General features: G+C 32.6%; 1 protein-coding gene across 1 annotated transcript in view; it reads right to left on the bottom strand.

Moving 5' to 3' along the window:
• The window catches only part of LOC143057292 (uncharacterized), a 100,952-nt gene that overhangs the window by 57,633 nt on the left and 19,723 nt on the right, over nucleotides 1–23,596 (bottom strand). The window contains exons 10-11 of the mRNA XM_076230581.1: nucleotides 20,256–20,378; nucleotides 18,331–18,484 (exon numbers count right to left, since the gene is read on the bottom strand). Coding sequence (XP_076086696.1) covers nucleotides 18,331–18,484; nucleotides 20,256–20,378 — 277 coding nt within the window. The remainder of the gene's footprint in view (nucleotides 1–18,330; nucleotides 18,485–20,255; nucleotides 20,379–23,596) is intronic.

The raw sequence follows: 23,596 nt of genomic DNA, 5'->3' as shown, positions 1-23,596 counted from the left end.
TTCAAAAATAATTAACGATAACAATAATTATTTAAGACCTCTGACGTTACGCACAATAAGGATATTTTGACAAATCACAGTAAAATTTTAACCAATTTGACGCTAATTAAGTAGTCGAAAATGACTGTTTGACGCCTGATGTTAAAGAGCATTCCAACCCTCAATTATTGTAGGAAGGTACCAGTACAAGGATTACAAAACATATATTGAATGATATGTACTCCAAGTAATGTTTTTATAGACATAATGAACATGGATATAACAAAATTTAAAAACAATTCAAAATTAAACAAAATAACTACCTATATTGGTTTTAAAGAGGGGCCAAAGATACCTGAGGGACAGTCAAACTTATAAATCGAAAACAAACTGACAACGCCACGGCTAAAAATGAAAAAAGACAAACAGACAAATAATATTACAAATGACACAACATAGAAAACTAAAGTCTAAGCAACATGAACCCCACCAAAAACTTGGGGGGATCTCAGGTGCTCCGGAAGGGTTTAACATTTGTCATATAAAAACTTTTATTATCAAATTTCTAGTACAAAAATTTCATTATATTCAAAGTCTCTATAATGATATACTACTAAATATCTATATTATACAGATAGCTCAGTGTTTCTGCACTTTGTGCATCCAAGTCAAGAACAGTTTCAGCTTTTAAAGACCTAGTAAAATACAGAGAAGTTGAGGACAATTTTCCCTGTAATAACTAAATTCTTGTTATGTTTAGGTCCACATAAATTTAAAGAAACATCTGTTAGTGTCACCTAGTGTGTGTAACACAATCAGGACAAATACATCGCTGCATGTCATATACAGTTTTTCAAGTCAAACGTCCATGGTCAAAGTAATAACATTCTGTGATTCATGGATAATAGGGTAATACCTAATGACTTAAATAACTATCATTAAATCTTAATTAATCAATAGTCTGGTAATTATCACTTTCACAATAGGATTTTATTAACATAAGTATTATATGCTACGCAATACATATTTCAAAAGCGAGGTTAATTTTGATATCATATACCAAAGGGACATTCAGACTTATAAAAGTAAGAATATAAACTGACAACACTATGACAAATAAAAAGTGAAAAATTCCTAAAGACATTTACAGTAGTACACAAAACACAACATAAACAAACGAAAGACCGAGCAACATGAAACACGCCAAAAACATGCAGGTTTCCCAGGCGTTCAAGCTAAGTAATACTAAATGAATTTGGAGGTCAATATACTCATTCTTTATAATAGATGAATAGACTAGAACTAGAGTTTTATTTCAGTATTAGTAGAGATCTTCAAAGATCTGAAACCCATCCTAAAAATGATAAAACATTAACATTTAACAAATGACAACAATTTTTGAATTTCCCCACTGAGGACAAGAACAGTTAAATTTTGCAGAATTATGCTAATTTTTACCCTGACATTGTTATTTTTATATCAAATATTATCAGACAACATTCGTCTCAGTGGTAAATTATAAACAGTATGATTTCATTAGAATTCACATCATTATTTTCCTTTAGGTATTGTCTACTTCCTGTATTAAAATCAATTGTGTAATAAGATTTGCACATCTGTTCACATTTACGTTTGTCTTTCTATTTTTATCCATTTTTATCCCACTATCAAAGTTATTTGTTATCTTGTCACTGTTCCATGCAAGTTATTCACCTAATCTAAGTACATCTTTATAAGTAATGATTAATGCAAGAGACATCAGCAATCTTTGACATAATCTTGTATATTCTATGGTTAAAGTATAGACCAGATATTCTTTTGTTAAATTTATACAAGAGTACTCAGGTTGAATTGTCTGGCCTCTGCTTTACTGAAGAGTGCATTGTGTTTTGCCATTTTTATTTCACGTGCAGCCGTGAAAAAAATTTGTTTTTCACCGTGTTTTGTGAAATCCGTAAAAAGTTCAACGTGCAAGAGTTTGGTTCATTGTGAATTGGTAATTTTATTTCATGTTCTTCCGTGCAGATACCCCCACTTTATGCCTCTCTCAAGTGTTGAAATTTTTTTTTCATGAAGGCTTATAGCTACAATAGGCTGCAACAGTTCAATACATATACAAGTACATTGACACAGACAGTATAGTGTAATCATTCTACTCAATCATTCTATCTTACTTTTCAGCACTATTCGGAGGCTCAAGGATATCATACAGATTCATGTTAGAAACATCAAATTATAACATGAATATGTCCTTTTAGATAAAATTTTACATTAGGTTGTGAATTTGAATTGATACCCTGCATTTACCATGCTTTTAAAAAAAATAAAAACAAGAGGCTCTCACTTTAGAGCCTCTGTCGCTCACCTGATTCTATACTTGCGATTTTGAAATAATATTAAAAAATGTAAAAATTTGTAACAGACTTATAATGATGTTTTAGGCCAAATTTGGTTTAATATTGTTATGTTTGGTTTCATTTCATTCAGTAGTTCTCTTAAAGAGGACATCTGTATGTATTTCCCATAGGGTCCCATGTTAAACTGAAGTGTCCAGCTGGCAGCCATCTTGAATAATGGATAGGCTACAAAGTAACAACACTTGGTCAGCACCTCATAAGGAACATTCATGATACATCTGGTTTCATTCCATTCAGTGGTTCTTCAAAAGAAGACATTTGTATGTATTTCTCATAGGGTACAATGTTAAACTAGGTCCCCCGCTTTCCGCCATCTTAGATGAAGGATAGGCCACAAAGTAACAACACTGGGTCAGCATCTCATAAGGAACATTCATGCCATGTTTGGTTTCATTCGATTTAGTGGTTCTCTAAAAGAGGACATTTGTATGTTTTTCCCATAGGGTCCTTTGTTAAACTAAGTCCCTGCTGGCAGCAATCTTAGATAATGGATCAGCTACAAAGTAACAACACTTGGTCAGCACCTCATAAGGAACATTCATGCTATGTTTGGTTCCATTCCATTCAGTGCTTCTCGAGAAGAAGTTCAAAATTTAAAAAGTTTATGGGAAGACGGACGACAGACACCAAGTGATGAGAAAAGCTCACTTGGCCCTGTGGGTTGGAAACATTGTTCTAAACTTTTCCTAAATTATAGAAAACTATCATTCTGTATATGACAATAATACCTTGGTGTAAATTAGATACATCTGTTTGGGCTAACATCCTCATGGTATATCTAATACATATATATGATTAGATTAAAAACTATAATATGATTTTTTTTCTGTAGGTCCACTTGGGTCTGTCATTAAACATTACCCCCAGGTGCCTCATAAAGTATGTTCTAAGGATTCCATCAAATGTAAATAAACATGTGCTTGATTTACAGATTAATAGCAGAGAAAGGTAAAGTTATCAAAATGAGGTGCAACTTGAGTACTGCATGTCAGGTTATATGGAGTTCTAATGCACAAACTACATTTTTCTTACATGTTTATGCCTAGAAGGACATTCTAGTGTAAGAACACTAAGTATACACCTTTTCAGGGATCAGTGAATGGAAATAAGCATCTTCCTTCAACAACAAAGTGTCAAACAAATTTAATGACTTTCTGATATATACATGATATATGAACTATATATATAGTTTTTGAAGTTATCAATTAATTAACAACAAGTTATGACATTGCAATTTTCTTGCACTTGAAAATGATTTGCCCTTTAAAAAACTCAGAAAAATATTATCCGACTCATAAACTCTTTATGTTTTTATGTCAGAAACAGGCTTTCCTGGGTGATTTTCCAACAAAGTAAAAAAATGTATGTTTGTTTTTTGTTGCACTTCAGTGTTTCTGTTGTTTCTTTGTTTTCCTCTTATAGTTGATTAGTAGCCCTCGGTTTTAGTTTGTAACCCGGTGTCATATGGTATTTTGAACCCCATGGTAAATTGACCCCGGGGTCAAAATACCGCTATGGTAAATTGAACCCCCCCCCCTGTATGGAAAATTGAACCCCCATGGTAAATTGAACCCCCCTGTTTTTTTCATCCTAGATGAATATTAGAACATTTTACATTATTCTAAAGCTTATCATAGATTAAAAAATCATTCATACAAGAAGGCGAGGTACATTTTCCATGCTTAATTAAAAGAAATATCTTTGCTTGGTATAAGTGCTCTGAAGTCTTTACCAACAAAATTCGTAAGGGTTCCGCGGAACCCAGTGTCTCGCCTACTTTTGCTGTTAATCGCAGATTCAACAAAAATGAGGAAAAACATGAATAAAAATTTCCCTCTCGATACTGTCTTTTGATTGAAAGAAGCTTCCAAGTTTGGTAAAAAAATCCAGGATAGTTTATGAATCTAATAAATGTTTTATAAACTTTAACTGCAGACTGTATGTAATGTTAACTGGAAGAAAAACTAAGTCATTTTATAAGTAAAATACGGAAAAAGTGAATTTTTTTTTTACAAAATTTACTTCTGAATAATCTTATGATCAGAAACAAGCTTTTGTCTAAGTTTGATAGAAATCCAGGATAGTTTAAGAAAATTATAAAAATTTAAAAACTTAAACCACAGAGTGAATGTTTTGTTTCTGGCAAAAAAACTAAGTCCATTTATAAGTAAAATACGGAAAAGTGGAAATTTATTTTTACAAAATTTTCTTCTTGATACTATCTTATGATCATAAACAAGCTTCTGTCCAAGTTTGGTACAAATCAAGGATAGTTTATGAAAGTTATTAAAATTTTAAAAACTTTAACCACAGAGTGAATGTAATGTTTCCTCGCAGAAAAACTAAGTCCATTTATAAGTAAAATACGGAAAAGTGGAAATTTATTTCTACAAAATTTTCTTCTTGATACTATCTTATGATCATAAACAAGCTTCTGTCCAAGTTTGGTACAAATCAAGGATAGTTTATGAAAGTTATTAAAATTTTAAAAACTTTAACCACAGAGTGAATGTAATGTTTCCTCGCAGAAAAACTAAGTCCATTTATAAGTAAAATACGGAAAAAATGGAATTTTATTTTTACAAAATTTACTTCTGGATACTTTCTTATGATCATAAACAAGCTTCTGTCCAAGTTTGGTAGAAATTCAGTATAGTTTAAGAAAGTTATTAAAATTTCAAAAACTTTAACCACAGAGTGAATATTTGTGGACGCCGCCGACGACGACACCGACGACGACGACGACGACGGAATGTAGGATCGCTTAGTCTCGCTTTTTCGACTAAAGTCGAAGGCTCGACAAAAATGTCATTCAAAATACTTATTGACACATTATAACTAGACCATATGTAGCTTCAATGCTTTATTTTTGTAATTATAACATATGTATATATATATATGTATATATTTATAAGGGTAGTTTTGATTTTCCATGGTAAAAAAAGGGGGAGGGGGTCAAAATACCATGGCAAAGTAAAATTTTAAAAATATCTTTTCCAGCAAGTTAAATACATACAAATTACTTATTGGTGAATTCTAACTACATAAAAGAGTTAGAATTGCTAGATTTTTGGAAATTAAAGGCCTAGAGTAGGGGGTTCAGTATACCGCAGGGGGGTCAAAATACCATGGCAAAGTAAAATTTTCAAAATATCTTTTCCAGCAAGTTTAATACATACAAACTACTTATTTGTGTATTCTAACTACATAAAAGAGTTCGAATTGCCAGAATTTCTGAAATTAAAGGCCTAGAGTAAGGGGTTCAATATACTGCAGGGGGGTCAAAATACCATGGCAAAGTAAAATTTTCAAAATAACTTTTCCAGCAAGTTTAATACATACAAACTGCTTATTTGTGTATTCTAACTATATAAAAAAGTTAGAATTGCCAGAATTTTTTTAATTAAAGGTCTAGAGTAAGGGGTTCAATATAACGTAGGGGGGTCAAAATACCATGGCAAAGTAAAATTTTCAAAATATCTTTTCCATCAAGTTTAATTTTACTTAGCCATGGTATTTTGAACCCCCTGCGGTATATTGAAACCCCTACTATAGACCTTGAATTTCAAAAATTCAAGCTATTCTAAATCCTTAACATAGTTATATTAATCGAATAAGTAGTATGTATGTATTTAATAAACTGGAAAAGATATTTTGAAAATTTTACTTAGCCATGGTATTTTGAACCCCCTGCGGTATATTGAAACCCCTACTATAGACCTTGAATTTCAAAAATTCAAGCTATTCTAAATCCTTAACATAGTTATATTACTCCAGTAAGTAGTTTGTATGTATTTAATATACTGGAAAAGATATTTTGAAAATTTTACTTAGCCATGGTATTTTGACCCCCCTGCAGTATATTGAACCCCCTACTATAGACCTTGAATTTCAAAAATTCAAGCTATTCTAACTCCTTAACATAGTAATAATACTCCAATAAGTAGTTTGTATGTATTTGATATACTGGAAAAGATATTTTGAAAATTTTACTTAGCCATGGTATTTTGAACCCCCTGCTGTATATTGAACTCCCTACTATAGACCTTGAATTTCCAAAAATTCAAGCTATTCTAAATCCTTAACATAGTTATATTACTCCAATAAGTAGTATGTATGTATTTAATAAACTGGAAAAGATATTTTGAAAATTTTACTTAGCCATGGTATTTTGACCCCCCTGCGGTATATTGAACCCCTACTATAGACCTTGAATTTCAAAAATTCAAGCTATTCTAACTCCTTAACATAGTTTTATTAACCAACTAAGTGCATTATTGCCAAAAGTGACTGTTTATTAAAATTTACATATTTTCTGTAATGGCCCTGTTTTTCTGTATTGGCCCTGTTTTTTTCTGTAATGGCCCTGTTTTTCTGTAATGGCCCTGTTTTTTCTGTAATAGCCCTGTTTTTCTGTAATGGCCCTGTTTTTTCTGTAATGGCCCTGTTTTTCTGTAATGGCCCTGTATTAATGCCCAGTTTGTTAGGGTTTTTAATAAAGTTAATAAAACTAAGTTGTAAAGAGTATAATACCTTTTTGTATTTTATTTAATTTAATAACCAGCAAATAACATTAAAGAACCATATAAAGGGATCGCTGTTCATCCTGTTTTTTAACACATATCTCTTTCAACTTAATATCTTGGATATTTGGTATATTTAAAGCTTTAATGGTGAAGTACAAATTATTTTGTTCAAACTAAACTGTCATTAAAAGAGTAAGACCGTACATCAAGTTAGCAGCAACACATACACTTTTGGTCAGTTGGTTAATAAATGTATTAAGAAATGGGTGTTTTTATAATGGCCCTGTTATATGTCCTCGGTCAGTAATAATGGCCTCGGATGTCTGTAATAGCCCTCGGCGTTGCCGCGGGCCATTACAGACTTCCTCGACCATTATTACAGACCTTGGACATATAACAGGGCCATTATAAAAACACCCATTCATTAATACTATAATAATGCTCCAATAAGTGGTTTGTATGTGTTAAACATGCTGGAAAAGATATTTTGAAAATTTTGCTTAGCCATGGTATTTTGACCCCCCTGCGGTATATTGAACCCCCTACTTAAAACCACAAATTTAAAAAAAATGATAGCCAATAAATTGTAAATTAGATTATTTGCAATACTATTTATCAAAAACAGGGGGGTTCAATATACCGCAGGGGGGTTCAAAATACCATATGTGAAAAATGACCCTGGGGTCAAAATACCATGCGGTATAATGACCCCGGGGTCATTTTACCGCATGGTATTTTGACCCCGGGTTCACTTTTTAGGGGGTTCAAAATACCATATGACACCGGATTTGTTTTCTCTCAATCCATTTATGACTTAACAAACAACAACAACAACAACAACAACAACAACAACAACAACAACAACAACAACAACAACAACAACAATTTATTTTAAGAGGGTTACACAGTTAGCTATATAACTAATCTTCCCTGAGGCCACCTCATCATGAAAAATCAAACAAAATGCAAACATATACATTGCATACATTAGTATAAAAAGTCAAATATGATAATAATGTTCAATACAACTTGATAAAATGTACTGTTATCTTTATTTAGTCAAATTGTTTCAGTACTACATGTTTTTGGTCATTGATCATAATTTATCAAAATAGATGATACGGGACTCTCTGGTTTTATCCTATATATGTTTAAATTTAGTGCAGATTTAACATAGAAAATATAAAAATCAAAGTTTAGAACAATGTTTCCAACCCACAAATCATGATTTATAGTAAAAGATATTCAAAGAGAAAAAACTCCTAAAAAATGTAATCTCTTAAAAGTATCAATAAAAATTAGTAAGGTGAATCTGAGGTGGTAAAAAATACTAACCAATCAAAGTAGTTACATGAATCTGAGGTTACTAAGTAAAAATACTAACCAATCAAAGAAGTTAGCAGAACCTGAGTTAGTAAATATACTAACCAATCATAAGAGTAAGATGAACCTGAGGTGGTAAAAATACTAACCAATCAAAGAAGTTAGCAGAACCTGAGTTAGTAAATATACTAACCAATCATAAGAGTAAGATGAACCTGAGGTGGTAAAAATACTAACCAATCAAAGAAGTTAGCAGAACCTGAGTTAGTAAATATACTAACCAATCATAAGAGTAAGATGAACCTGAGGTGGTAAAAATACTAACCAATCAAAGAAGTTAGCAGAACCTGAGTTAGTAAATATACTAACCAATCATAAGAGTAAGATGAACCTGAGGTGGTAAAAATACTAACCTATCAATGAAGTTACACTTGTTTGGCCTAGGCAGGGTTTTCGCTAAGGATTTTTAAAGGCGAGTCCAGGGACTCATCATTTTTAGCCATGATGAGTCCAACAGCAAGGAGATAATATATCATTGCAACATAATGTTATATTTAAGTCTCCATGGGAGCAATGAAATGACATTAAATTGAAATCACTTTTAAAATTTTGCTATAAAATGGTGATATTTGTGTTTAACTGTGTTCAGTTTATACAAAATATCTCAATCTTGATGCATCTTTGGAATCACTAGTTTTGAAAATGGTGAGTCCAGACAGATTTTGATGAGTCCAGGACTCTTGGACTCGCCTTAATGAGAAATTGGTCCCTGCTAGGCCATGTAAAATTTCCAACAAATCTATGGCTAGTAAAAATTAAATAATTTCTTGATTTATAAACAGCAAATATCAATGAAGTATATTATGGCATATATCAGATCAGTATTTCACTTGAATATACTTCTTACATGACTTAATTGAAGAATAGTAGTAATACTAGTAATACACCAAAATCTAACTTATTTGCCGTAATAAACAGTGGAATTATGGACATTGTTGTCTCTGAAATAATGTCAAGCAACATATTTTATACACAATAATTGATATTATATGCTGTCTATAAAAGATTGTCACAAACAGATGAAATTCAATCATGTCAATGAAAGGACATCAACCCAAAGTTTTTTTTAAATTTCCCTATCTAACTTTAAATGATTGGAAATGAACATTTATGTCATAGAAATTCAGTCAAACAATTATTGTATCATTTAAACTCATATTAAACCGTTCTAGAACCACTTTTGTATCTGCAACCAGAGATAGTGTCTGATAATTGTTGTGTTTTATAGTATGGACATAATATAAGCTTGTCTATAACATACCTGACTTTTGTATCAATTGGCGGAAATAATGTGGGACAAATTAAAAACTTAATCTCTGGCCATTACATCACCAGACCTTATTACCTGACTTTTGTATCTTTTGGCGGAGATAATGTGGGATAAATTAATAACTTAATCCCCTGTTACATCATCTGAGACCTTATTATTTCTATGATCGACAAAGTCATCAATTTATCCAATGTATAAATAACGGATTAAATTAATCTTTCCAGGAAGTAAGACATATATTGCTACAAAACATTTCCTTAATTGCAGATAAATGTCTGAAGTCTGTCTTGTCACGTAAAAGACGTCAGACAGGTTTTCACCATTTTTGTTTGTAGGCTGATCTGATGTTTAAATGATGAAGTCACATTGCATAATATTCCCCTAAAATAGATGGAAACCTTACATATGTTATGAAACTATAATTGTTTGTCAAATTGTGATTACGTTGGTGTATAAATTGAAGACACAACATTTATCTGTTACTTTTTCAGGATTTTGTAATAAGTTTTGTAACTGTTTTGTAGCATTATAAACTCAATAACATGGAATTTCAGATTCAGAACAGGTTTTCAAAAATATTTGCCTGTAAAAAACTTGCACAATGAAAGTAATAGAACGCTGCTTTTGCACCTATATTCTTTCTAAATATATCTTTTAGAAATTAAAACATGGTCTTTCTTTAATTATAGGACAAGTTCTAAATTCATAGATTTGTTGTATCAAATTTTGTATATTTTCAAAATGTTTAAAAAATTTAAATAACTATAATGATTCTGTAAATGTTGCAAAATTAGGCCAAATAATTATTTCAAGATTCAGTGTTTCCAATGGTAAACTGTATCACCTCTTTTTTTTTTTCAAAATGTGACTCTCAAAATTTATTTGTGCCAACTGATCATGAATATGATGTAAAAGACCCACAATTTAAAGAAAAAGAAAAGAAAGAACCTTCAGACCTCAGGTTACATCATTATTTTCAAAATAAGGAGTTTATATCTTTTTCTTTGTTGCCCTTTGTTTAAAAAATACAAAAAGATATACCTAATTACAAAACAAACAGGGAATGTGTTCATTGGACACAGATAAGCCCCACATTGCATATAATGTTACCAAGGGACATAACTCAAGATCAGTACAAATGATGCTACCCAAATTCATACATGATCTGAGTTTTGTGGCAATAAGCATTGTGTATAAGTTTTATGCTATTTGGTAGAGGCAAACTCCAGAATTGTAAAAGTGACCCCCACCCGAATTCAAACTTGAAAATAAGCATTGTGCTCAAGTTTAACTTGGAATAGGTAAATTTAAAATTAGAGAATGAAAACAAAAGTTTTGGATTTTCAGATAGACAGGGGCAACAATTAATGCACCCACTGGGGAGAGCATGAAAATACTGAACATCAGATTAAACTTCATTCAGAACCATCAGCAGTTGATGAATCAAATATAAGCCATCTTCATTTCATTTTAATTGTGTTTACTCTTATTCTTAATGTTTCATGTAGAAATAGAACTTTATGATGAAGCTATAATGTTTGCTTGTTTCAATATTTCTGATCCTGAAATAGTTTTAACAATAGCTAGCCCCTGCATGAAATATCATATCATAAAAAATCCTAATATCATAATATTTATATAACATATGGATTTTTGTTTTCATCATAAAACAGAACTACCGAAGAATTCAATAATATAGTGTTTTGTAAACAAAATGTATGTCAATTAATTTAACCAGCTGATTATTCCCTGGGTAGTCAGTGGATTATAACAGGGTACGTCAAGAGAAGCTTGGAATCTCGATGGTTTATGTAACAAGCAATATTTAATGAATACAATTATTATGTAGTTAAGAAAGAAAAAGTAAGAAATTTTAACATAAATTTAAAACAGGTAATATACATGAAACATATTCAAATTTATTCAATTTTATGCGCCATTTGTTACTTTTAAATGATAATAAAACTAAAGTACACGAGTTACATGTTTAGTTTTTTTACACTGAGTTTCGTATCAAGTCATTGCTCTGAAACAAGGACAAGGATAAATCATGGATGTCAAAAATAAAACTTAGTTCTTAAAGCAAATGTCACCAAGTAAAAGAAGAAAAACTGAAATAGAAAATACTTGTCTGGCGCAGGTCATGGATGGGGTCTAGATGTGCATGATTGTAATACACAGAACATTTCACAGGATAACAATTAACTAAAGTTAGACTCTTCTTACCAGTACATACTGAACCACAAGATATTAACAACAACATACTTAGGGGGTGGAGGGCAGGTTGTGGATGGGGTCTAGATGTGCATGATTGTAATACACAGAACATTTCACAGGATAACAATAAACTAAAGTTAGACTCATCTTACCAGTACATACTGAACCACAAGATATTAACAGCGACATACTTAGGGGGTGGAGGGCAGGTTGTGGAAGGCGTCTAGATGTGCATGATTGTAATACACAGAACATTTCACAGGATAACAATAAACTAAAGTTAGACTCATCTTACCAGTACATACTGAACCACAAGATATTAACAGTGATACTTAGGGGGTGGAGGGCAGGTTGTGGAAGGCATCTTGATGTGCATGATTGTAATACACAGAACATTTCACAGGATAACAATAAACTAAAGTTAGACTCATCTTACCAGTACATACTGAACCACAAGATATTAACAGTGATACTTAGGGGGTGGAGGGCGGGTTGTGGAAGGGATCTTGATGTGCATGATTGTAATACACAGAACATTTCACAGGATAACAATAAACTAAAGTTAGACTCATCTTACCAGTACATACTGAACCACAAGATATTAACAGTGATACTTAGGGGGTGGAGGGCGGGTTGTGGAAGGGATCTTGATGTGCATGATTGTAATACACAGAACATTTCACAGGATAACAATAAACTAAAGTTAGACTCATCTTACCAGTACATACTGAACCACAAGATATTAACAGTGATACTTAGGGGGTGGAGGGCGGGTTGTGGAAGGCATCTTGATGTGCATGATTGTAATACACAGAACATTTCACAGGATAACAATAAACTAAAGTTAGACTCATCTTACCAGTACATACTGAACCACAAGATATTAACAGCGACATACTTAGGGGGTGGAGGGCAGGTCGTGGATGGGGTCTAGATGTGCATGATTGTTATACACAGAACATTTCACAGGATAACAATAAACTAAAGTTAGACTCTTCTTACCAGTACATACTGAACCACAATTAAAATATTAACAGCGACATACTTAGGGGGTGGAGGGCGGGTTGTGGAAGGCGTCTAGATGTGCATGATTGTAATACACAGAACATTTCACAGGATAACAATAAACTAAAGTTAGACTCATCTTACCAGTACATACTGAACCACAAGATATCAACAGTGACACTTAGGGGGTGGAGGGCAGGTTGTGGAAGGCGTCTAGATGTGCATGATTGTAATACACAGAACATTTCACAGAATAACAATAAACTAAAGTTAGACTCATCTTACCAGTACATACTGAACCACAAGATATTAACAGCAACATATCTAGGGGTGGAGGGCATGTTGTTCCAGTTGCCCAGCCCCCCTTAAATGGATCAACATTTATGGTATATAAAGACATTTTTTTTCCTATTCCCTTCCAAATGTTGCCTAGTTTGGGATCCCCAAGAACCCCTTTTATTAAATTCTGTATCTGCATCTGAATAAGTTATTTATATATTAATTGATTTTTTTTCCCATTTATTTGAACAAAAAAATGTATGTTAATGAACCGATTTACCTTAAATTGTTTCTAAAAAAAACCCTTCCCCCTCCCCAACTAAATTGAAAGTAAAATAGAAAGCAGGAATTATTTCTAGGAGGCCTGAAAAAACTTAATCGCCCCACTTCCAAGAACATATAAAACTGTTCTTTTCATTATTGGGGGTGGTAAAGGGTTATTTTCGTGCAACGTTTCTTTGCCAATTTTATTTCACGTGCAGCCATGAAAAAGGCTCGTTATTCACCTTGTTTCGTGAAATTGGCAAAAAAATCAACGTGCGAGACATCGTTAAATGGCAATTTTATTTCACGTTTTTACGTGCAGATACCCCCTTTACGCCCCTCATTATCTAACCTGCCTCTTATAGTCTTCTTATTGCTAAATATATGACATTGTGCTATAAATAGACAAAAGTTTCAATTTATATTCAATTTGAGTGCAGATCCCACTGTTTTTAATATCCCTTAAGCTTAATCTGCGTGAATTGCCATCTTCTATAAAGGCCCATTGAAATCAATCGTCTCTTTCATATAAATAATGTAATCTCGTAAAAAAGTGAGAAAACTCATTTACAATAATCAACTTTCAAGTACAAAAAATAAAAGTCGATAACAATTTGCACTTTTATTCTGAATACATGAATACATAGGGAATTAAAAGTCTGGAAAGGTGACATCAAATATTTTCTATTTAAGGAAGTAAAAACTTCATGTTAACTATGCATGGTTGGCTCGTTTTATGTCTGACTGGTAACAGCTTGGATGTACTTATAATCAATAACACAGTGTCAAAGTATTGTAAAGTTTGAGTAAGGTTTAAATATTGCTTTAATCAGCAACATGAGTTGAATCCATTTGAAATTGTTGTTCTGTTTTGATAGGAACTTTGATTAATTAAGAGTGAAGTTAACTTTGAATGTCACTAGGACTTTTCAAGGATCCGTAAACCTTAAATCTTCAGTCAGACTATGAATAAATAAACTCATCATAGATACCAGGATTGAAATTATTATTATCAAAAATATGTAGTTAAAAATAAATTACCCATTATGAAGTTAAAACAAATGATATCATATTCCCCAGGGTTGTGAGGTGGACCTTATACAATTATTGCCTTCATAGGTGAACCCTTAAAAGGTGTCGAAAGGCAATAATTGTTTTCATTATACTTGTGCTACATTTATAAATAATTGAGGTTGGTAAAAATAAACTAGAGGCTCTAAAGGCTCACCTTGGTCTATGTGAATTTTAAACAAAGGACACAGATGGATTCATGACAAAATTGTGTTTTGGCGATGGTAATGTGTTTGTAGATCTTACTTTACTTAAAATTCTTGCTGCTTACACTTATCTCTATCTATAATGAACTTGGCCCAGTAGTTTCAGTGGAAAATGTTAGTGAAAATTTACAAATTTTATGAAAATTGTTAAAAAAATGACATGACTATAAAGGGCAATAACTCCTTAGGGGGTCAATTGACCATTTTGGTCATGTTGACTTATATTTAGGTCTTACTTTGCTGTACAGTACTGCTGTTTACAGTTTATCTCTATCTATAATAATATTCAAGATAATAACAAAAAACAACAAAATTTCCTTAAAATTACCAATTCAAGGCAGCAACCTAACAACCAATTATCTGATTCTTCTTCAAATTCCAGGGCAGATAGGTCTTGACCTGATAAACAATTTCACCTCCTGTTATATTTGCTCTAAATGCTTTGGTTTTTGAGTTATAAGCTAAAAACTGCATTTTACCCCTATGTTCTATTTTTAGCCATGGTGGCCATCTTGGTTGGTTGGCAGAGTCACCGAATACATTTTTAAACTAGATACCCCAATGATGATTGTGGCTAAGTTTGGTTTAATTTGGCCCAGTAGTTTCAGAGGAGAAGATTTTTCTAAAAGATTACTAAGATTTACGAAAAATGGTTAAAAATTGACTATAAAGGGCAATAACTCCTAAAAGGGTCAACTGACCATTTTGGTTATGATGACTTATTTGTAAATCTTACTTTTCTGAACATTACTGCTGTTTACAGTTTATCTCTATCTATAATAATATTCAAGATAATAACAAACAAGAGTGCACACGCTGAAATGTCTCGCCTTCTATACTAATCATAAATTTTGCTATATATGTCTCTGATATTATGTTGATAGTCCTAAGTATAAAGCTTTATTACAACTGTCTCATAAACTTAACATTAACCAAGATAACTAAACAAAGACCAATGAACCATGAAAATGAGGTCAAGGTCAGATGAACCATGCCAGGCAGACATGTACAGCTAACAATGCTTCTATACAACATATATAGTCGACCTATTACTTATAGTTTAAGAAAAATAGACCAAAACACAAAAAATTAACACTGTGCAATGAACCGTGAAAATGAGGTCATGGTCAAAAGAAACCTGCAATACTGACATAAAGATCAATAAAATATTTCCATACACCAAATATAGTTGACCTATGGCATATAGTATTAGATAAATAGACCAAAACTCAAAAACTTAACTTTGACCACTGAACCATGAAAATGAGGTCAAGGTCACATGACATCTGCCCGCTAGACATGTACACCTTACAATCATTCCATACAACAAATATAGTAGACCTATTGCATATAGTATGAAAAAAACAGACCAAAACACAAAAATTTAACTATAACCACTGAACCATGAAAATGAGGTCAAGGTCACATGACATCTGCCCGCTAGACATGTACACCTTACAATCATTCCATACAACAAATACAGTAGACCTATTGCATATAGTATAAAAAAAACAGACCAAAACACAAAAATTTAACTATAACCACTGAACCATGAAAATGAGGTCAAGGTCAGATGACACCTGCCAGTTGGACATGTACACCTTACAGTCCTTCCATACACCGAATATACAAGCCCTATTGCTTATAGTATCTGAGATACGGACTTGACCACCAAAACTTAACCTTGTTCACTGATCCATGAAATGAGGTTGAGGTCAAGTGAAAACTGTCTGACAGACATGAGGACCTTGCAAGGTACGCACATATCAAATATAGTTATCCTATTACTTATAATAAGAGAGAATTCAACATTACAAAAAATCTGAACTTTTTTTTCAAGTGGTCACTGAACCATGAAAATGAGGTCAAGGACATTGGACATGTGACTGAAGGATACTTCGTAACATGAGGCATCTATATACAAAGTATGAAGCATCCAGGTCTTCCACCTTCTAAAATGTAAAGCTTTTAAAAAGTTAGCTAACACTGCCGCCGCCGCCGCCGCCGCCGGATCACTATCCCTATGTCGAGCTTTCTGCAACAAAAGTTGCAGGCTCGACAAAAACGACAAAATTTCCTTAAAATTACCAATTCAGGGGCAGCAACCTAACAACCGATTATCCCATTTGTCTGAAAATTTCAGTGCAGATAGATCTTGACCTGATAAACAATTTTACCCCTTTGTGAGATTTGCTCTAAATGCTTTAATTTTGGAGTTTTAAGCTAAAAACTGCTTTTTACCCCTATGTTCTATTTTTAGCCATGGCGGCTATCTTGGTTGGTTGGCTGGGTCACCAGACACATTTTTTAAACTAGATAAAAAACATATTCAAAGCAACTTTTTAAAACCAATTTTTCAATAGAGAAAATTTGGTAAAAACAAGGGCCATTTTTACAACTGAGAAAATTTAATAATGATAAAGATAAAATAAGATACTGTTATCCTGTAAAACGAATATTTAAATCAAAACATTGTTCTTATCTTGGCTTATAAACTTTCTGACCTCATAGGTAAGCTTTAGGCATCAACAATTATTACCAGACATTTTTGTGGGTTTTCCTTTAGAAGAACTGTACTTGATTACTTAGACAAATAAGAAAATTTCCAATGAAAAAAATTCAAATTCATATCTATTTGTGATCAATTTCTGGCCAAGCACTTAGAGACAGTTTTCTTCCTAAACAGGATATTTTTGCCAAACAGCTTAATTGTCTTATCATAAGAATGTCAATTCGTCCATGTCTGACTGATGGATCAGGTAAGAGTACAATTTTCATCAGACCTTTCAATTACATATTGTAGTTCCATTATTCAAGAATTGAATGCTTTTTTTTTTTGTAAATTTATTGGTTGTAAAAGCATTGATCAAAGTACTTTAATTATATAAATGTGCACACGATCAACACTTTTACAACCCTATAAAATTACTATTAGAAGCATTCAATACTTATAATTACTTTTTTTTGCTACAATCATGAAAACACAATTTCTATGAAGTTTTTCTTTTATTTTCCTGTGCATTTTATCGTTGAAGCTAATGTGTCTTTATTTCGAAATGAAGGTTAATTTCAGAATGACACAAGATTGCTGTTTATAGACAATCAAAATAATGTATAATAATGAAACATACATGTAATGTAATTATTCAATAATAAATCATATGATCTTCTCTTGTCAGTGTGACTCTTCCATAATATATCTTAAAACTCTTTCCGATGATTAAATCTTCATATTCAAATAATTGCATGTACATATTATATGGTACTGGTAACTGCTTGCTGTCGAAGCTGCGTTTTAGAATGCATGTATAAAATAATGCATGTACAGTCAAAGTTTTTTTAATAAATTCATCTTTTCCAAATTTGTTATAACTGCAGAGGTGGATTTAGGGGGTGGGGGGGTTGGGGGTTGGGGCAGGGGGCCCGGGCCCCCCTTTTTGGGAAAAAATTTGGTTGCTTATATTTCCTTTGCTCCAATTCTTGCCAACAGGAAGAAATTCACTGTTAAATGAAGCCTTAAAATTAATTTGTTTTTGTTCTTGTTGAATTGAACTTTTCTTCTGTCTTTCTTAGAGGACATATCACTCATTAAGAACCTCATCTATAGATACTGGATGGTATATGGGTACCAGTCCTGATCGTAAACCAGCAGAGTAAGCACGATAAAAAGCTTACGTCAAAATGATCTACAAACAGATACAAATTTGTCCTACCTTTGCTCTGTGTTTGAAATCCACACTTTAAGCTGTGTCCCTGCTGTGATTACAATGTCTTTGTTCCCTGACTCAGCATATGACAATGACAATATTCTACCAGTATCTTCATCGTCCAGTGTGGTCATGTAAGTCTCTTCAGGTAAATATCTCACTGGAAATAAGGAAAATAAGTGTATGGTTAAAAATGCTACTAGTGGCTACTTTAGTAAGTATATACTTAATTCAAAATTTCAGTGAATTTACAAACATTGCAGAAATGTCAATTGTTGTCTGACAAATTTCTTATTTATTTAGAAAAATAACTTTCCAGACAAATTCTACAATGGTAAAACCATATAACTCTGCACAAGTTTGACATTTTCAAAATCTCAAAACTAGAGTACACCGTTTATCCCTGGACGATGGATCATTGTTAACACAGGGCCCCTTGTGTATACTTTCCTGGGTTATGCAAGGTAAATTATATTCAGGTGATTTTCAATAAATGTATTTCAAGTCTTAAAAAAAACAAGAGTGCACACGCTGAAATGTCTCGCCTTCTATACTAATCATTGATATTATGTAGATAGTCCTAAGTATAAAGCTTTATTACAACTGTCTCATAAACTTAACATTAACCAAGATAACTTAACAAAGACCAATGAACCATGAAAATGAGGTCAAGGTCAGATGAACCATGCCAGGCAGACATGTACAGCTAACAATGCTTCTATACAACATATATAGTTGACCTATTACTTACAGTTTAAGAAAAATAGACCAAAACACAAAAAAACTTAACACTGTGCAATGAACCGTGAAAATGATGTCAGGGTCAAAAGAAACCTGCGCTACTGACATAAAGATCATAAAATATTTCCATACACCAAATATAGTTGACCTATGGCATATAGTATTAGATAAAAAGACCAAAACTCAAAAACTTAACTTTGACCACTGAACCATGAAAATGAGGTCAAGGTCACATGACATCTGCCCGCTAGACATGTACACCTTACAATCATTCCATACAACAAATATAGTAGACCTATTGCATATAGTATGAAAAAAAACAGACCAAAACACAAAAATTTAACTATAACCACTGAACCATGGAAATGAGGTCAAGGTCACATGACATCTACCCGCTAGACATGTACACCTTACAATCATTCCATATAACAAATATAGTAGACCTATTGCATATAGTACGAAAAAAACAGACCAAAACACAAAAATTTACCTATAACCACTGAACCATGAAATTGAGGTCAAGGTCAGATGACACCTGCCAGTTGGACATGTACACCTTACAGTCCTTCCATACACAGAATATACTAGCCCTATTGCTTATAGTATCTGAGATATGGACTTGACCACTAAAACTTAACCTTATTCACTGATCCATGAAATGAGGTCGAGGTCAAGTGAAAACTGTCTGACAGACATGAGGACCTTGCAAGGTACGCACATATCAAATATAGTTATCCTATTACTTATAATAAGAGAGAATTCAACATTACAAAAAATTTGAACTTTTTTTTCAAGTGGTCACTGAACCATGAAAATGAGGTCAAGGACATTGGACATGTGACTGACGGAAACTTCGTCACATGAGGCATCTATATACAAAGTATGAAGCATCCAGGTCTTCCACCTTCTAAAATATAAAGCTTTTAAGAGGTTAGCTAACACCGCCGCCGCCGCCGGATCACTATCCCTATGACGGGCTTTCTGCAACAAAAGTTGCAGGCTCGACAAAAACCCCAAAAAAACTAAACTTTTTAAAACAATTAAGAAGACGAAATATTGCACATATACCTGTCTATACTTGACACAGTTTATGAAAGTCATCTCTAGAACGTCAGTAGAGCCCTAATAATGTATAAATTATAGATAATTTTAGTAATGTTCCATTTTTTTTTTTTAATAATATACTATACCATTTACATATCCTGCTCCATTATCTAAACTGTAGGCAGACGACACAATAATGTTACCATGGCAACTAATACTGTCTGTGATACCAAAGTCTTCACAATGGTTTATAAGTTTATGGACCAGTCCTTTAACAATAGAATGAAGAGGGTTAAATCAATACATGCACAGAAACAACTACAACAAAAAACACACAAAAAAACAGACTTCTTCAGAAAACATTCATGGAAATTTTCGATCTAATTAAAATAAGTTCTCTTCACTTGCTTCTCACTAAACAAAAATAAGGAGCAAGTGCAGACAACTAATTCTAAATAGATTGAAAGGATTACCAACTTTCTTACCTGTTGCCTCAACAGTTTTTGAATCCTAAGGTAGTGCTTTTATTTTAAGATATTACAAAAATACAAAAATACTGCATTGTGATGGAAACCCACTTCTGGTGAAAATATTCCAAATGTCCCTTCAGTCAGAATCATTTAAAATTTGCTAATTAGCTTTTCTAAATTGGTAGGGAGTATTCACATTCAAAACTTGTCTATTAGATTATACTGCACCCTTAAAGGATTGGCCAAAAAAATTCTATAAAGTTCCAAAAAATAGTTTCAATCAAATCTTTGAAATACGCCATGTATATAATAGTATATAGGTTTCGAAATTGAAAATATGCTGCTCTATTTAAGAATGTACATTTAAAAATTACTCCTACGAAATGAATAAGGATTACTTGTAGGTTAAGAATGCTCACAAACAGGTCTAACATTTTTTAAGTGTCTGTCTCCAGTAAGGAGCCTGAAATGTAGTGGTTTTCCTTGGTTTGTACTTGTCATATTTGTTTTTCCTTAAATTTGTTAAACTAGGTCGTTAGTTTTCTTGTTTGAATTAATTGCTTCACATCTTTCATGAGGATGGGAGTTTTTAACGACAGCCTCCGCACTGTTGATACACATTTCTGACCATTTGCGGATAGCTTTTTTCTAGGAAAATTACAGGATTTGAATTGCTGACTCAGCTAGATAGCTTGACACTAGTTTTTTCTGAACTATTAATAAACCCAGTTATTAAATCAATTTTAGTACACTTATTAAAACTAAACAGGTCAGGCTTGTCAACTGATGGTGATTGTCAATCTGTTAACCAAATGTATTTTTCTTTAGTGTTCTTATGTGTATTCATGGAAAACAGAATTAATTGAAAGGAATAAAGCAGCATGTCCAATATCCATTCTGAATTTCAGTGCATAAATGTAAGGCGTTATTATCACAGGTCTTAACACTGATATTGTTAAATAAACTTTAAAATATGCAATCAATTCTAAAGCCATTGAGGATAGACCAAATTAAAGAACCTTAGTGAGCACGTTCACATACCCCACGTCCCCACATTGTCATTGGAGAAATTAAATAAGTGTAAGAAAAAAAAAATTGTTTAAGAAAAAAAATTGAATTTCCTGCCAATATGCACATCTACATAGTATGTCCTTATTATCTATCAAATTTCATGAAATTCTTTTGTGTAGTTTCAGATAAGTTAAGATGACAAACTGTTGCAGAAGTACATTGAAGCAAATAAGTTCAAAGAGGTGTATCTCCTAGAAAAAAAATGAATCGTAATTTCCTGTCGATATGCACATCTACATAGTATGTCCTTATTATCTTAAAAGGTTTCATGAAATTATGTTGTGTAGTTTCAGAGAAGTTGCGATGACAAACTGTTGCAGTAGTACATTGAAGCAAATAAGTTCAAAGGGGTGTAACTCCTAGAAAAACAAGTGAAACTGCGAGCTACTGCTCACTGATGATACCCCCGCAGCAAGTGGATAATATTAATAGTGAAAAAAAATATGCAAGTGTTCGGTAAACAGGAAGTTGTTGAGTGATGAATCTGAAAACGCATCATACAGTATAGCTGACTTATATCAAGAGAAAAATGTGACGAAAAATTTTCAACTTGGCTATCAGGTGTAAAAATGATACAAGTGTTTGGTAAACAGGAAGTTGTCGAGTGATGAATCTGTGAATGCATCACACGGTATAGCTGACTTATATCAAGCCTGAAACCAAAGTTCAGAAATCCTGGTAGTGTACTTCCGGAGAAAAATGTGACGACAATTTTCAACTTGGCTATCAGGTGTAAATATGATACAAGTGTTCGGTAAACAGGAAGTTGTCGAGTGATGAATCTGAAAACGCATCACACGGTATAGCTGACTTATATCAAGTCTGAAACCAAATATCAGAAATCCTGGAAGTGCAGTTCCTGAGAAAAATGTGACGAAAAATTTTCAACTTGGCTATCAGGTGTAAAAATGATACAAGTGTTCGGTAAACAGGAAGTTGTCGAGTGATGAATCTGAAAACGCATCACACAGTATAGCTGACTTATATCAAGCCTGAAACCAAATTTTAGAAATCCTGGTAGTGTAGTTCCTGAGAAAAATGTGACGAAAAATATTCATGGGACGGACAGACTGACGGACTGATGGACTGACGGAAGGACAGAGGTAAAACAGTATACCCCCCTTTTTTTCAAAGCGGGGGTATAAAAATTGAATCGTTATTTCCTGTCGATATGCACAACTACATAATATGTCCTTTTCATCTAAAAAGGTTTCGTGAAATTCTGTTGTGTGGTTGACAGGAGTTGCGATGACAAGAAACAGGACTGACGGACGGACGGACGGGTCAAAAACATTATACCCTCTGCAACTTGTTGCATGGGGTATAATAAGATACACAATCTATGATACAAAAAAAAAAAGGATGCAATCTTATAGAAAAAACTTTCATGGTAGCTGAAAGTGACATTAAACATCTAAAAACATACTATACAGAAGAAAATTTTGCACTACAGGACAACTCAAAAGTGGACACCATAGCTTCAAGCTATTAAATTACTGTAAAAACCTTTTAAATTGCATTTTTGAATTATCATGAATATTTTGATTTTACAATTATTATATTCAATACAACAAGAAAGTCGTTACAAACTTAAAGCTTCTAATTACAGCGACAAAGAAGCACCTTGATGAGTTTGATTATAGGTCCATCTCCAGTATGTTTTATTTCTGTTGTGATATAAAATAATCTAGAGTCAGTTTAGTACATTAGAGATCTAGAGAAAATTGTATTAATATTAGACCAAGTCAAAATATTTAGTAATGATATATATATTCAAAGTAACATTATTTCACTTTTGACAATATTTTTGTAAAGAAAATAATATGTTTAATACTTCAATATTCTACACTCGGCATTTATAGAGCTAGAGTAAATTAATTCAGAGAAAAAAAACAACCTTAATAAATCTAAGGATTTATTTATTTTTAATTCGTACTTATTAAACC

Source organism: Mytilus galloprovincialis, chromosome 13 (assembly GCF_965363235.1).
Source record: "Mytilus galloprovincialis chromosome 13, xbMytGall1.hap1.1, whole genome shotgun sequence".
Lineage (NCBI taxonomy): Eukaryota > Metazoa > Mollusca > Bivalvia > Mytilida > Mytilidae > Mytilus > Mytilus galloprovincialis.
Note: the sequence above shows the minus strand (reverse complement) of the source record. Positions and strands in the feature narration are given on the sequence as shown.